General features: G+C 65.4%; 1 protein-coding gene across 1 annotated transcript in view; it reads right to left on the bottom strand.

The window, feature by feature from the left end:
- Positions 1-9,833, bottom strand: part of LOC113407624 (semaphorin-4C-like) — a 15,778-nt gene extending 5,945 nt beyond the window's left edge. The window contains exons 1-4 of the mRNA XM_026656661.2: positions 9,796-9,833; positions 5,192-5,376; positions 683-831; positions 236-298 (exon numbers count right to left, since the gene is read on the bottom strand). Of these exons, the coding sequence (XP_026512446.1) occupies positions 236-298; positions 683-831; positions 5,192-5,303 (324 nt within the window). The 5' untranslated portion in view covers positions 5,304-5,376; positions 9,796-9,833. The remainder of the gene's footprint in view (positions 1-235; positions 299-682; positions 832-5,191; positions 5,377-9,795) is intronic.
- Between the last annotated feature and the right edge of the window lie 4,775 nt (positions 9,834-14,608).

Genomic DNA, 14,608 nt, shown 5'->3' with positions numbered 1-14,608 from the left:
TGGCCATGGAGCCAAGTGGAACTTGCCCGGGGATGTGGGACCCCCCCGCAGCTCCCCAGCCCGGGGAGAAACATGGCACGTGCCATCGCTGTGCCACCCCGGTACCTGCCCCTCCACACACAGCAGGGGGCTGCCGTACAGACCCGCGGGCTCAGACCAGGGGCCCTGCTCCTGCGCATGGGGAGAGGCTGGGAGCGGGCAGGGGAGCCGGGGCCCGTGTGCCCAGCTGGCATACCTGGTTGTTCTTGCCCTTCTGGATACATTCCACTTTCTTCTCTGTCGGAGCCTCCCAGGAGATCTGCCAAGCCAGAGGGAAGCGGGGTCAGGGGCTGAGCCAGCCCACCCCAGTCCTGCCCCACCCACCCCCCATCTCCTGCAGCCGGACAGCGCTCAGCCCTCCATGCTCACCACATCCCTCACCTGGCAGAGGAGGCGCCCAGCAACCAGCGCCCAGACCGGCTCCCAGGAGAACACGCCCATGTTCGGGGGTGCCCAGCAGGGGGCGCTGCTCCCCAAGGGGCTGTTTAACCAGCACCCCCAGGCCAGCCAGACCCCTCGTAGCTCCGTCCCCCTAGATGGGGGCACCGTGGACCGTGCCAGCCAGGCTTTGGGGGCCTCCTCCCAGGCTCTGTGGTGGCACCACCCCCTGCTGGGACCCCACAGCAGAGCCGCCCCCTCTTACCGCTGCCTTCAGCTCCATGGTGCCGGTGGCAAGGGCGAAGATGGCCTCCCGGGCACCCACGTACAGCACCCTCTCGGCCTCGCCCAGCGTCAGCGTCATGTAGTGCGACACGCCCGCCTTGGAGAACCGCTTCGCCACGTCCTTCAGCTCTGTGGGGAGGGGATGGGACAGTGTCAGGGGACTCGGGGGCCTGCGGCTCCTGGGGGCACAGGGCCAGACTGGGGCCTGGCACCACCACCGTGTCCCAGGCCGCCTGCTCCTCTGTGCCAGCCAGCCAAGAGGGATTCGCCCGCCCCACACCCTGCCCCAGCAACGGCGGGCGAGTCCCTCACTCCCAGGCTGCCCTGGGGACAGGCGGGATCCAGGAGCCACCCGCGTCCTGCTGGCTGCTCAGCTGGCAGCCCGGGCACTAGGCCAACCATCTGTAGGGCAAGGGGGGATCCCACCCGCTGGGGGGCAGGTGCTGAGGGATCCCGGGGGCCATGGCTAGCAGGGGACGAGGCTGAGTCTGGGCTGGACCCAGGACTAGAGAAGGGCGTCTTGGAGACAACTCATTCTGCGCCAGCAGGAGCAGAACTGCCCCAGCTGCCCTCCCCTCCCCGCCCACAGATCGCCAACAGCCCCCAGCAGAGACGGGGCTGGCCACACAACATCTCCTTGCACTGCTGTGGCTGGCAGCCCCTCCCTCCGGATCCCCAGCCCTGGACTCCCCTGCAGATCTGGCATGCTCCTCACTCCCGACCCGCAGCCCCCTATCCTAGCTGGGAACAGCCCTGAGCTCGTGATCTCGTCCGCAGACACCCTGAGCCTGGAGACAAATTCAGCTCTAACGTGCCCCAGGGCTCACTGGGCGCAGAGACCTGCTGAGCACGCTGGGCCGGGGGAGCTCACGTGGGACCATCTGCTCCAGCCAGCCCCACCCCGGGCGCCAGCCCCTTCCCGGAAGCCCCCCTTGCCCTCCAGGGAGCCGCTCGTTCCTCGCGCTGGCTGGACAAGGGAGCCATTGTCGGGGATGCACCGGGTGGAACCGGAGAGTGCTGAGCCTGGCGCCCTGGCAGAGGGGCCCTTTGCCGAGCCCCTGTCCAGCCCGGCCTCCAGGGCCAGCTTTGTTCAGAGAAAGGGCACATTGACGGGAGAGCGGAGCGCGGGGGTGGGGAGCATACAGAGGTACTCAAGCCACTCTGGGCTGGGGGGAGGAGATCTGCCAGGCACTGCCGGGGGGGGGGGGGCAGCTGTCGCCCACACAGCTCCCCATTCGCTCTGCTCCAGGCCGGACACAGCGTGCAGGGCACCGAACTCCCTAGCCAGCCCGGGGGCTGCACACTCTGCCTTCCCGGTGGAGGGAGGCTGGAGAGGGAAGTCAGGCCCGTAAGTGGAGCTGGCCCAAGCTGATGGCAGGAAACCCAGCACCAGCCCGGTCGCATTACCAGCCGCAACGTGAGCCCCCCACACAAACCCAGTGCAGCTCAGGCTGGCGCAGAGGGCTCACAAGCCAGCCGTGCAGGGCCCAGGGTACAGACCACTTCAGGCTGGCCTACAGCCTTGGGGAAATGGGGACCCCCCCACTTCCAGGAAGCCTCCTGTGTCCCAATCCCCCACCCATCACCCCAGGGCCGGGACCGGCTCTGCCGTCAGGGTCTGTACAGCGCCTGGCATGACGGCACCTGGGGCACAGGGAGATTCCCAGACACTGCCACATACAATACCCCCAAACACACACACACACGCCAGCTGGCATGGAGGGGTCCAACCAGGCTGCCCAGGGGCATCTCCCTGGACCCGGGGCGAGGGCAGCCAAGCGCTGACATCAAGGCAAGACACGGCGCGGGCACAGCAGGTGCCACGCCAGAGCCGGAGCCCCCATGGCCAGCTCACTTCTGCCCCCACGCCCTGCGGCACAGACCCTGCCAGACTTGGCATCCCCAGCACCTAGAGTCGGGGAGGGGGGAGCCCACAGGTCGCAGGCGGGCAGCATGGGCACCTTGAGGTGACACAGGCAAAGCGGGACTGGATTCAGGGAACGAGGCTCCCCAGAGACTGTCGCACCCCCTCCCCCACACGAGCACCCAGGGACTCCTTCGGCACAGGGCAGGAGCAGGGGGGGTTGGGGGACACCCTCCAGCACAGCCCAGCACCCCGGAGAGCAGAGCTTCCAGGTCAGCCTGAGAACGTGGGGCCTCGGCACTGAGGGAGCTGGCGCGGCCGCTCCGCCAGCTGGGGCCCATTAGAGCCAGGGAGCGGAGCCCGCCCCAGTGCCGCGGCCGATCAAAGCCGGCACCTGGCTTCAATCAGCCCCCGCCCCCACTCCCCAGCCTGGGGTTCAGCAGGGTGGGGGAGGGGAGCCCCCACCATATGGGGAGCAGGCCCCAGGCAGCAGCACCTGAGATGATGAGCCCAGCCCCTCGCAGAGGGTAGAGCAGGCACCAGCAGCTCTCGTGAGACGAGGACCCAATGGGCAGTGCCCACCCCCAGGCAGCCAGTCCCAGCGCAACCCCAGGCTGGCGAGTACGTCTCAGCTCCTGCAGAGACTGGGGTGCCCAGCGCGGGGGGAGGGGGGGGGAGGGAGCTGCAGAGCCCGAGTGCTGAAGGGGGCCCAGGAGGAAAACCTGCCCTGGGCACAGAGAGCCTGGCAGAAGGGGGGGCTGTGGGTCGGGACTGAGGAGCACCGCCACAGGACACATCCCCGCCCATGCGCCAATGGGGCCGTCAGACCCCCAGAGCCAGAGCCAAGACGGGGAACGTAGGACCGAGGGGGGAGCGCCCAGGGCGCAGAGACTCACTCAGAGCAGCCCCCGCATGGGCACAAGGGCCAGGCGCCCACCCCGCATGGCAGGAGCCGAACGAGAGGCTGTGGGCACAAGGGACGGAGGCTGCCCCCGGGCACTACCCAGCCCCCGCGCTGGGGGAGCAGCAGGACGCAGGATGCGGGGGGGGAGGGGAAGGGAGCCCTGGGGAGGGCAGCGAGCAGCAAACAGGATGAGATCATTGCCCGGGGCTGGCGCAAACACCTGATGTCACCTCCGGAGAGGCAGCCCCTCGGGGCCAGCCAGGCCCCCGGGCAGGGCAGGACGGAGCCCCCTTCCCGCCAGCACGGCGCTGAGAGCAGCACTTCACCAGTGGGAGGGGGGCAGGGAGGGTCTGGGGACCCCAGAGTAGGTACCACGGAGCCAGGAGGCGAGCATCTGATTTGGCCTGTGAGCCATGGCCAGGCCAGGGAGGGAGGCCCCCGCCTTACCCCACAGAGCTCCCGGCCTGCAGATGCCACGTCTGGCGCATCACAGCTAGAGCCAGGCACCCAGCGGGAGGGCAGGGTGGGATGCCGCATGCCTGCTGGTGTGGGGCCTGGGGGGGGGGGCTCCCAATCCCATGCCAGCGGGAGATGCCCACCAGCGGCGCCCGGCCACCACGTCTCACCATGGCCCGGCTGTGCCAGCGAGATTTATCCAAAGGGACGGGCTGCCCCCGAGGGAGGGGCCAGGCTGCCAGGGCCATGAGTGCTGCCCTGTGCCCCACACACGGTACCGGGCCTGAGCTCCCCACACTGGCTTTGCTCCCACACAGGGCTCAGAGCGACTGTAGTGTGTCCCCCCGGCGACTCCCTCGCCAGCCAGGAGCTCCAGGGCTGGGCACCCACCGGCTTCGCTGCAGCAGCCCTTTGCCTCTCCCAGCTCCAGCCCCTTGAGTCAGACAGGGCAGGGGGGGTGCCTGGGACGTGCTCCTGTCCCGGGGAACAGGCTCCAGGGATTCCCCCAGGACACAGGGAGGCCATGGCTGCCCAGGGGACTGTACCCAGGTCTGCCAAGTCCCAGCCAGCACCCTAACCGCTGGGCCTGCCTTCCCCTGCTGGGGCGGGTGCAGGCTGGACGGGGAGCTCCCCCGCACTCCCGCGAAGGCAGGGATCCTCCACAGCCACCCCCCAGCAGAGGGACCCTGCTGGCCCCTCGCCCTCACTGCACAGCGAGCCAGGCAAGGGGGGAACCGCTCCCCAGGAAAAGGGGGTTCCCTTAGCAGGAAGCCGGGAGAGGCAGCAGCTCTGCAGTGAGGCACATGGGATTTGGGGGTTTCCTTAAAACCTCAGCTCCCAGAGTCCTGGGATCAGGTGCATCTCTGCATTCCCCTTTAAACAGCGAGAGGTGGTTGTGGCTGCAGAGCAGGGAACGCGAGCCTGACAGTGACAGGCACAGACACCCCCCCCACACACACACCTCTCCCCAATCTCAGCAGTGGGGAGCCAGACCCTTGACTTCTCTGTTAAAATACATTGTCCCTCCAGGTCCCTCTGCCTTGAATCGCTGGGATCCAGCTCAGCACCGTGGAACAGATGCTCCTGGGGCCAGGCCCTGGGGGTCTGTCTGATGGGACATTCCCAGCCCCCCTCCCCCACCATCAGCCAGTGTAACGCCAAAAAGCCCAGCCCAGGGCACCACAACAGTTCTGTGCCAGCCCAGGGCTGGGCGCTACCCAACAGAGCCACGACACATCCCCCAGCCCGGCCATCGCTGCACTCACCGTTGTAGGGGATGGTTTTCCTGGGCACCAGGTTCCACCAGGCAGCGTCGGCGGTGCCCACACTCAGGAAGACGGTGGTGAGCAGGGCGAGGCCTGGGAGGCTGGCGTCCATGCTGCCCCGTGGCGCGCTGGGGTCTGGCCTCCCTGCGCCCAGCTCCTTTCGTGCCTTCACTGCTCTGGGCGGCCTGGCGGGGAGAGACAGGCCGGTTACAGGGGGCCAAGGGCAGAGGAGCCAAAGCACGTGGGCAGGCAGGAAACGGGGACAAGGGAGCCATTGAGATGCTTCTGCTCTGAGCGCTCGGGGGGGCGGGGCGGGGGGGCTGAGCCAGACACAGACAGATTCCCCCCCAATCCCCTGCAGAGCGTTCCCTGCCAAGCCTCCTGCCCCAGCCCCAGCCCCATGGAAGGGGAAAAGCGTCTGACCCAGCCACCCAGGGCATGAGCCAAGGGCCAGGCTGGGGGGGGGGGGGGGATTTGCCCAGTGTCAGAGAGGGAGGCGGGGGCAGAACCCAAGAGTCCTGACTCCTAAGACCACCTCTAGCCTCCTGAGGCGAGCAGGACACCTCTGTCCAGCCCTGCCCCACAGCCCAGGGCCAGGCCAGAGCAGCGTTTCTGCCCCACGAGCTGGCAAGACCAGTGGCTAGAAGCAGAGACACAGCGATACCCCAGTGCCCCCCAAGGCTGGGCCTCTCCCCGCCCCTCGGGGTTGCGCACAGGAGCGCTTGGCTCCCCTCCCCTCCCGCTGAACGGTATCAACTGGCCAGATCCACAGCCAGCGCCCCTCGCCCCTGCTCCCCACGTAGCCAAGAGCCCCCCGCAGGAGCCGGAAGTGCACTGCTGACCCAGGCAGCAGGGGGCAGGCGTGTGCACCAACGCCTCCTGCAGGGAGCTGCTCCCCCCCCGCCGAGCGGAGCCGGTGCTACCCCTGGGTCACGGATTCCCCTTTTTGTGGTCACCTCCTTCCGTAACTACTTCCTGCCATCAATGGGGCTGGTGCTGAGTCAGCGGGGGCGGGGCGCGGGGGCTGCCAGCAATGCTGCTCCTTCCTCTTCCCAGCTGACGCACAGCTGCGCCCCCCCTCCCCCACGCACACACTCCCCTGGGATCACTCCACCTTGCCGCCTTCACATCCTGTGCAGGAGGAAACTCCACCCAGGGACCGGTGAGGGGCTTTCCCCAGTCAAACAGAGCCCCAAAGGGGCCCCCTGAACCCGCTTTAGCCCCCCTGAGCCAATCTCAACAGGGCAGGTCCCAGCTCTGACAGACTCCCTCTCTGACTTCGGGCAAGTCCCATCTCTTTGTGCCTCAGTTTCCCCCTCTAACATGGGTAGAATGACACCAGCCCAGGTGGCGGCTGGTGAGTTACCTCCACACCAGCGAGGGGCTTTGGGACCCTTGGCTGCAAGGTACAAGGGGGAGCAATTGCCAGGGGAGAGTCTGAACTAGCCTGGTGTCGGGTCCCCCCTTCTGCGTTCGGGATGTTTGAAGACGGAGCAGCCCAGCGAACAGGCTGGCGTTGCCAGCAGGCTGGGCTCTCTCCTGCCTTGTGCTGGGCCTTTGCCACCCCGGACCCCAGGCTTCCCGCTGCCAGCCTGGAGCAGAGTGGGCAGAAACATGCCACACGGGGAGAGGGGGGCACCGCTGCCCAGAGCCCCCCGGACAGGCCCCCAGCATGGAATGGGTTCCCTAGGGAGGTGGTGGAATCTCCTTCCTTAGAGGTTTTTAAGGCCCGGCTTGATAAAGCCCTGGCTGGGATGATTTAGTTGGTGATGGTCCTGCTTTGAGCACGGGGTTGGACTAGATGACCTCCTGAGGTCCCTTCCAACCCTGATATTCTATGATTCTGTGTCCTGGGGAGGGACTGACAGAGACCGTGGGTGGGACCCAGCCTCAGAGGGCAGAAGGTGCCCGTGGCATCCGGCCGGGTAGCGGCAGGAGCGTGTGTGTGGGGGAGGGGACGGGACGACGGCCAGGCTGTGGGGCCCACGGATGCGGAAAGCGCTCACAGGTTACCAGCAGGACGGTGGCAGGAGCAGAGCTGTTTTCCATGAAGGGAAGCAGGAAGCTGCCTCTCCCACCCGGCTCCTGCGGGGAAGGACGCGGCAGGGGAGAAGTGGATTTCCGGCCAGGAAGCGAGGCAGTGGGCTGTGGGAATCATGGCCAGCCTGGCCAGGAAGCCAGATCCAGCTGGGAACGAGCCAAGGGGGCAGCCCCTGCCCCCACCAGAGCTCACCACCCCCAACGGAGCCGAGGGAGCTTCTGGAACCCCTCTGGCCCAGTCCAGCCTGCGGGGACCGGCCCCTGCTCACAGCCCCTCAGAGTTGGTGGGTCTTAGACCAGCATGTCAAACACCCATGTCACAGCAACCGCCACTGCCTGGCAGCTGCTTGGGGGGCTGGAGGGGTCGGGGCCCAGGGCAGCCCAGGGGGACAGGGGATGGGCAGCTCGGGAGACCAAGCCAGAGTCCTGGTCAGTTCCTGCGGAGGGGATGGATCCTGCCCTCCGCGGGCGCCTGGGCTGGGCAGAGACCAGAGCTCCTGCCCCTGCTCCACAGGCTGCCGGACCCACATGTCAGGAGCCACCCGCAGCAGGAGAGCGACATGCTCTCCTTCGAGGAAAGGCCTGACCCCGGCACACAGGCACCCACCTTCCAACTTCCCCGGGGCAGGGGGAAATGATGGGCACCACGTGGGGGGGAGGGGCATCACCCCATGCACAGGGCTCAGCCTAGCCAGCCCCCCGCACGCTCCCTCAGCGAGGGGCAGAGGAGACCGAACCCGGGGCCCACAGGAGACGCCAGGCCCGAAGCCGGGGTGGCCGTTATCCCACGGAGCATGGCAAGGAGCAATGGCAAGGCATCTGCCAAGGGGGACCTCTGGGGGGCCCCAGATCCCTGGCCACACACAGCCAGGCCAGCGGAGCAGCTGCACACGCCAGCCGAGCCCAGCCCGGGGGCCCAGCTGCCAAGTGTGGGAAGGGGGCCAAGGCAGACACCGGGGGGCTCGGCCATTCCCCAGCCAGGGGGGAGAGACTCCCCGGTTCTCCCCATTGGGCTCCCCTCCCCAGGAGGGGCAGGGGTGAGCACACTGCCAGCAGGCCCAGCACTAGCCAGCCCCCCCGCCCCACGCACCCCCAGATCCAGCCCGGCAACAGGGCAGGGGGTGAGCTGCGGGGACTCCGCTGGGTGCAGCGGGGCCGAGAGCCCCCCCGATCAGCCCCCAGCAGCCGCCCATCCCCCTCCCAGCACGGAGCCGCCCCCGGCAGCCCCCCGCCCCTCGGGCTGCGAAGGAACAAAAGCCCAGAGCGCTCCGCCCCCTGCCGGCCGGCGCGGGCACTGCCCGCTGCTCTCGGGGACCGGCCCTGCCAAGAGGGGTGGGGCGGCCCCCGGCCCCCCAAAGGGACCGAGCCAGGCGGGGGCGCTGTCAGCTCCGCGGCCCGCCAGGCACGGGAGGCTCTAGGGAAGCCGCCCGGGGGCGGTGCAGTGGGGGGGCTGCAGGGGGGCGGATCCCCTACCCCAGCCCCCAACTCCCAGCTCCTGCATCAAAGGCCGGAGCATGGCAGCGCCCAGCAGCGAGGCCAAGCTCGGCTCCGGCCCCCCGAAGATGGGGGCAGGCGGCAGCCAGCGCCACGGGGCGCCCTGGGGCCGGAGCAGCGAGGGGACCCCGGAGACCCGGGGGGCAATAACCCCCCCAAGTGGGGAGAGAAAGAGGCTCGCAGATGGCGCTGCGCGCTCCTTGCGCGCACCCTGCGCTCCCCCGCCCACGGGGGCGCGGGGCTGGGTTTTGTTTTCCCAGCGGAGCTCGGAGGCAGAGAAAGGAGAAGCGGCCGGAACCTTTTGCAAGCTCAGCGGGCTGCGGGGCCGCGGCTTTGCCGACACGACCTGGGCAGGGAGCGAGTTTCTGGGTCCCGGAGCGCGGAGTCGGGGACCCCCCGCCCCGGGGACTTCTCCGGCCATTCGCGGGGAGCCCCGGGGCTGAGGGGTCCCGCTCCCCCAGGGGAGGCCGGGGAGGGGTTGCAGGAGCCCGGGGTGCACTGAGGACAAAGGGGCTTTTCGGGGGGGGGGGGGGGGTTAGTAACCAGCCGCAGATCTGCCCCCACACGAGTCCAACCCGCCCCAGCCCAACCCACAGCCCCGAGCGCCCAGCCTGAAAACTTTGCAGCGCAGCTGGTGCCCGGAGAGAGCAAACCCAGCGCCCCCCAACCGCCCCCGCCCGGCGGCCCCCCCAGGACCCCCAAGCCCCCCGCCCAACGGGCCCCCTCGGCGCCCCCGCGCCGCGCAGACGCGCTCGGCTGAGTTGGGGGGCGGCAGGAGGGGGCGCTGGGGGCCCAGTCCCTGGCCGAGCTGGTCCGGAGAGGCCGGGCTGGGCTTCGCTAGCAGCGGACCCCCCCAGTTCCCGGGGGCGGGCGCTCGCCCCCAGCTCAAGGCTAGTTCGCACAAAGAACGTGGGTCCGTTTCGGGGGGGCTGCCCTGCAAAGCGGGGTGCCGGCTGCACGGGGGGGCGCTGGGGTTCGCGTCCCTCTGAGCCACGAGCGAGCCGAGCCGGGCAGCCCCCCCGTAAACACCGGACAGGAACAAAAGCGGCTTCTCCCCTCCCGCCACTCACCTTCGGGGCTCTGGAGCCCGGCCCAGCGCGAGAACCGACAAGCCCGAGGCTGCGGGGCGCTCGGGGGTCCCCAGCTCGCGGCGCTGGCGCTGCCCTTTCTTCGCTCGCCTCGAGTGTGCAGCCCGCTCGCCAGCCTGCCTCGATTCCCCTCCTCCGCGTGACGTCAGCCGGGGGCGGGGCTCCTTCGCCAGTGAATGGGACGCCTCGGAGCTCAGCCCCCATCGTCAAGTGCTGCCACGGGGAGCCCTTGGGATCGGCCCCGCGGCGGGGGGTGGCTGGGGGATGGATGGGGATGGGGGGATGGATAGAATGTGTCGATGGGGGTGTGTTTGGGTGGGGGATGGATGGGAGAGAGGCTGGGGGCAGGGGATGGATGGGGTGTGGGGGGGTGGCTGGGCGATGGATGGGGTGTGTATGGATGGGGGTCTGGGGCTGGGGGATGGATGGGGGCTGGGGGCAGAGGGTGGGGGATGGATGGGGTGTGTATGGATGGGGTGGAGGACTGGGGGATGGATGGGAGAGGGAGGCTGGGGGCAGGGTATGTGGATGGTGTGTGGATTTCTTGTGCTAACTGAAACACTCTGGTTATTGATTCCACCAGCTCCAGCCAGACAAAGGCGGAGATAAAGCTATCACAGGAGGCCCCAGGAATCTGGGAATGGGTCTGTTGGAGTGGCATGGTGTGTGAGAGGCAGCCCTCTGCTGGACAGAATCAGATCTGTTTGCTCATGTGTCATAGCCCCTATAGTGCTAACAGCTAGAGGAGAGTCTCTGGTGTCACTGGCAGCCATGAAAGAGGCACAGGGACAGTCCTTGCCCGCACTTTCAGGACTCTATGCAGGCCTGTACCCTGTTAGCCTCAAGGGATGTTGTGAAACCGGAGTGGCAGGCAGGCAGGCAGCTGCTCCTCTTTACAGTGGGTTTAATCTGGTTTAGTGAAGTTTAAGCCAAGCTGCAATAAGTGGCTCAGACCAAAATCAGCACCTCCCCCAGGAGTGTGCACGGTGGGGGAGGGGTGGTAACAGGCAGCCCAAGTCTGTGTGTGCATAGGCCTGAAGAAACATGGCCAGCAGCAAGGGGAGGTGGCCTGGGGCCCGACAGCCAGCCAGGGAAGGGGGATGAGCCAAGGAAGGCCAGAAAGGGATCAAAGGGATGGGTCCCCTAGGGTGACCAGATGTCCCGATTTTATAGGGACAGTCCCGATATTTGGCGCTTTGTCTTATATAGGCGCCTATTACCCCCCACCCCATCCCGATTTTTCACACTTGCTGTCTGGTCAGCCTAGCCGGTCCCCCCAGCTAGCATCGCTCTAGCGCTGGGTTGTCACTCAGGCTCTGGGTCGTTCCCATCAGCCACCCGAGGAGCATGAATCTGGTGGCCGATGTGTCAACCTCAGCCTCCCAAGTGAGACATCTACGTCCATCACTGGCCGGCACCTGGGGAAGCCAGCGGCGTTCAGAGGTGTGGCCCATCCGGTCCCGTCCCCCGCGACCCCCACTCTTGGACAGCAGTGGGAGCTGCAGCCAGGTGGCTGATTTCGGGGCCTAGGCAAGGACTGGGTGAATCTATTCCAGCAAGCCCTGCTGACAGGCATCAGTGGGACTTACAAGGTGCATAGGCCTGGTGCTGCCTGTCTGCCCAGGGATGGGGGTGGGTGGGAATTTAACTCCTTCCTGCCTCACGTCTGATCTCTGGTGCTGCTGTGCATTAAATGGTTTCTGCTGCACTCCGGGGACGTTCCAAATAATCTGCCATTGTCCCCCGAGACGCCCCCCATCGCAAGGATGTGTCTGTGCCCTGGCCGGGGGAACAGAGCTTACGGTCAGAAGGGTCCAGCGGATTGTCCAGCCTGACCTCCGGCTAGCACAGGCGAGAGACCGGCCCCTGCTCGCCCTGCATTCAGCCCAGGGTGAGGCACTCAGGGATTGTGAAATTAACATCTAGTCCGTGCTGTCAATCCCCATGTCCAGCCCCTGACACGGCCGTGGTGCAAAGCACTAGGGCAGATGGGGCCAGGCGGTGATTTGCACCCCGGATGCCCCCCCAGGGAAGCTCCAATGGTGCAAACAGTGGTTTTGCCTAGCGATGCACGGTGAGAGATCCTGTCCCTGAGCCATTCCACCAGCGTACAGGGCTGCTAATGCCCAGGTAGCCTGGCACGGCCTCGGGAGTGCTCCCTACACACGCCCTGGCACCCCGGGCATGTATGTATGTATGTGGCACTGCAGCGGCTTGACTGTGCCGCAGCCCATGGGCAGCTCAGCTGGGCTGCTGTTAGAGCATCCTGGGGCTGCTCTAATTTACACCAAGGTTTTTTTGGTCCCTGCAGCAGCCCAGGATCTGGAAGGCCCCAAAGGTGGTGTAAAGTCTCCCTGCCCGTGGGCTGGGCCCTCTGGAGGGGCTGCAGAGACCTCCAGTGATCTGCCCCAGTGTCGGGAATGGGGCCGGTCCCAGTAAATGCTTCTGGATTCCAGCCCCTCGGCAGCTCCCTGATCTGAATGAGCTCCTTGTCTGAGGTGGGGGCCATGGCTGGGGCCGGGCGCGTGGGCTGGGGGGCGGGGCTAGGGGAGGCTGATGCTGGGAACAGTCCCAGCTCTCAGCCCGGCTGCTCCAGAGCTTGTTCTCCAGACCTGGGGAGCGCAGCCCCCGCCGCCAGGCTGCTGAGCATTAGTCACCCGGCCGGCTGGAGGGGAAAGTGGTAATTACAGCAGAAGGAAAAACCAGCCACAAGCCTCTTCTGAACCAGCTCAGCGCTGCGGCTGGCGTGGAAAGGCAGCGGGCAGAGCTCCGCTCCTCTATCGCCCCTTTGATCAACGGGCTCGGCCAGCTTTAATTCGGTGTCATGCTGGGTTGGAGTCAGGGCAGCGCTGTGCCCAACACCGATGCATCAAGAGAAGAAGGAAATTCCTTGATGGCGTGTTGCAAATCAATAACAGTCAGAAACAGAACCCAGGAGTCCTGGTTCCCAGCCCCCCTGCTCTAACCCACCAGTCCCCACTCCCCTCCCAGAGCTGGGGACAGAACCCAGGAGTCCTGGCTCCCAGCTCCTGCCGCTCTAACCCACCAGCCCCCACTCCCCTCCCAGAGCTGGGGACAGAACCCAGGAGTCCTGGCTCCCAGCCCCCCTGCTCTAACCCCTAGACCCCACTGCCCTCCCAGAGCTAGGGGTAGAACCCAGCCCCCCTGCTCTAACCCCTAGACTCCACTGTGCATGTGTACCAACAGAGAAACACAAAGCCCAGCCCCCTAGAGCTGGGTCTCCAACCCAGGGGTCCAGCCCCCTGCCTCCCCAGAGACCTGCTAGCACCCGGCTCTCGCTCCCTTCAGGGCTCAGCACCCACCTCGGACAAGGACTCTTGGAGCACTGGGGACGTCCCAGGAACTTGGAGGAAGCTGCCGTCGGGTAAACGGGATGACCCAGGCGATTACAGGTCTGTCAGCCTGACATCGATCCTGGGCAAGATAATGGAGCAGCTGAGCCAGGACTCGATTAATAAAGAACTAAAAGAGGGTGATGGAATTAATACCAATCAATGTGGGTTCTGGAAAGTGATCCTGTCAAACTAACCTGATGGCTTTTGATGGGCTTCCAAGTTTGGTTGATAAAGGTGACAGCGGTGATGTAATGATCTTCGACTTCTGCAAAGCGTTGTGCGTAGGACCACATGGCATTCTGATTAAAAAGCGAGGATGATATGACATTACCATGGCAGACAGTAAATGGATTCAAAGCTGGCTAACATACAGCTCAAAATATCACTGTAACGGGGAATCGTCATGGAGTGGGTGTTGTTCTACCGGGATCAGATCTGTTCTGGGCCCTACGCGATTTCACATTTGACCTAGAAGAAAACATAAAATCATCCCTGATAAAGTTTCCAGCTCACATGAAAACTGGGGGAGCAGTGACTGATGAAGAGACCAGGTCACTGATAAAGAGCAACCTGGATTGCTTGGTGAGCTGGGCACAAATGAACAATATGCATTTTAGTCTGGCTAAATGCAGACGTGTGCATGGAGGAACAAAGCACGCAGGCCATACTGACAGGCCGAGGGCCTCTGTCCTGGGAAGCATTGGGGGGGGGGGGCGTGGATAATCAGTGGAACATGAGCTCCCAGTGGGAGGCTGTGGCCAAAAGGACCAACGTGCTTTTTAGATGGATAAACGGGGGACTCTCAGCTAGGAGGAGACACGATTTTAACTCTGGGTTTGGCACTGGTGCGACTGCTGCTGGAATCCATGGTTCTGGTGCCCACAGGTCAGGAGGGTGCTGATCCTTCAGAGAGGGGGCAGAGAAAAGCCACAAGAATGATGAAAGGATTGGAAAACCTGCCGTATAGGGATGCAGACTCAAGGAGCTCCGGCTATTTAGCTGAACACAGAGAAGGTGACGGGGTGACACTCAAGTCTGTCAGTACCTACAGGGGGAGCAAAGATTTCATACCGGGCTCTGCAGCCTGGCAGAGGAAGGTCTCACACAATCCAAGGGCTGGAAGCTGAAGTTAGACAAATTGACTGGCAATAATGTGCATGTTTTTAACAGGGAGGGGGATTAACCAGGGGGACAATTTACCCAGGTCACGGTGGATTCTCCATCACGGGCCATTTTTAACACAAGAGTGAATGTTTGTCTAACGGATCTGCACTAGGAATGACTGTGGGGCGGGTCTCTGGCCTGTGCTCTATGGGGGGTCAGACGAGATGATCACAATGGTCCCTTCTGGCCTTGGAATCCATGAATCTGTAACCACTAGGCACCACTCCCTCCCTTGGCTCCCAGGCCCCTGCTCTAACCACTAGCCCCCAGTCTCC

The sequence above is a fragment of the Terrapene carolina genome, unplaced genomic scaffold, assembly GCF_002925995.2.
Source record: "Terrapene carolina triunguis isolate 2854851 unplaced genomic scaffold, T_m_triunguis-2.0 Scaffold49, whole genome shotgun sequence".
NCBI lineage: Eukaryota > Metazoa > Chordata > Testudines > Emydidae > Terrapene > Terrapene triunguis.
Note: the sequence above shows the minus strand (reverse complement) of the source record. Positions and strands in the feature narration are given on the sequence as shown.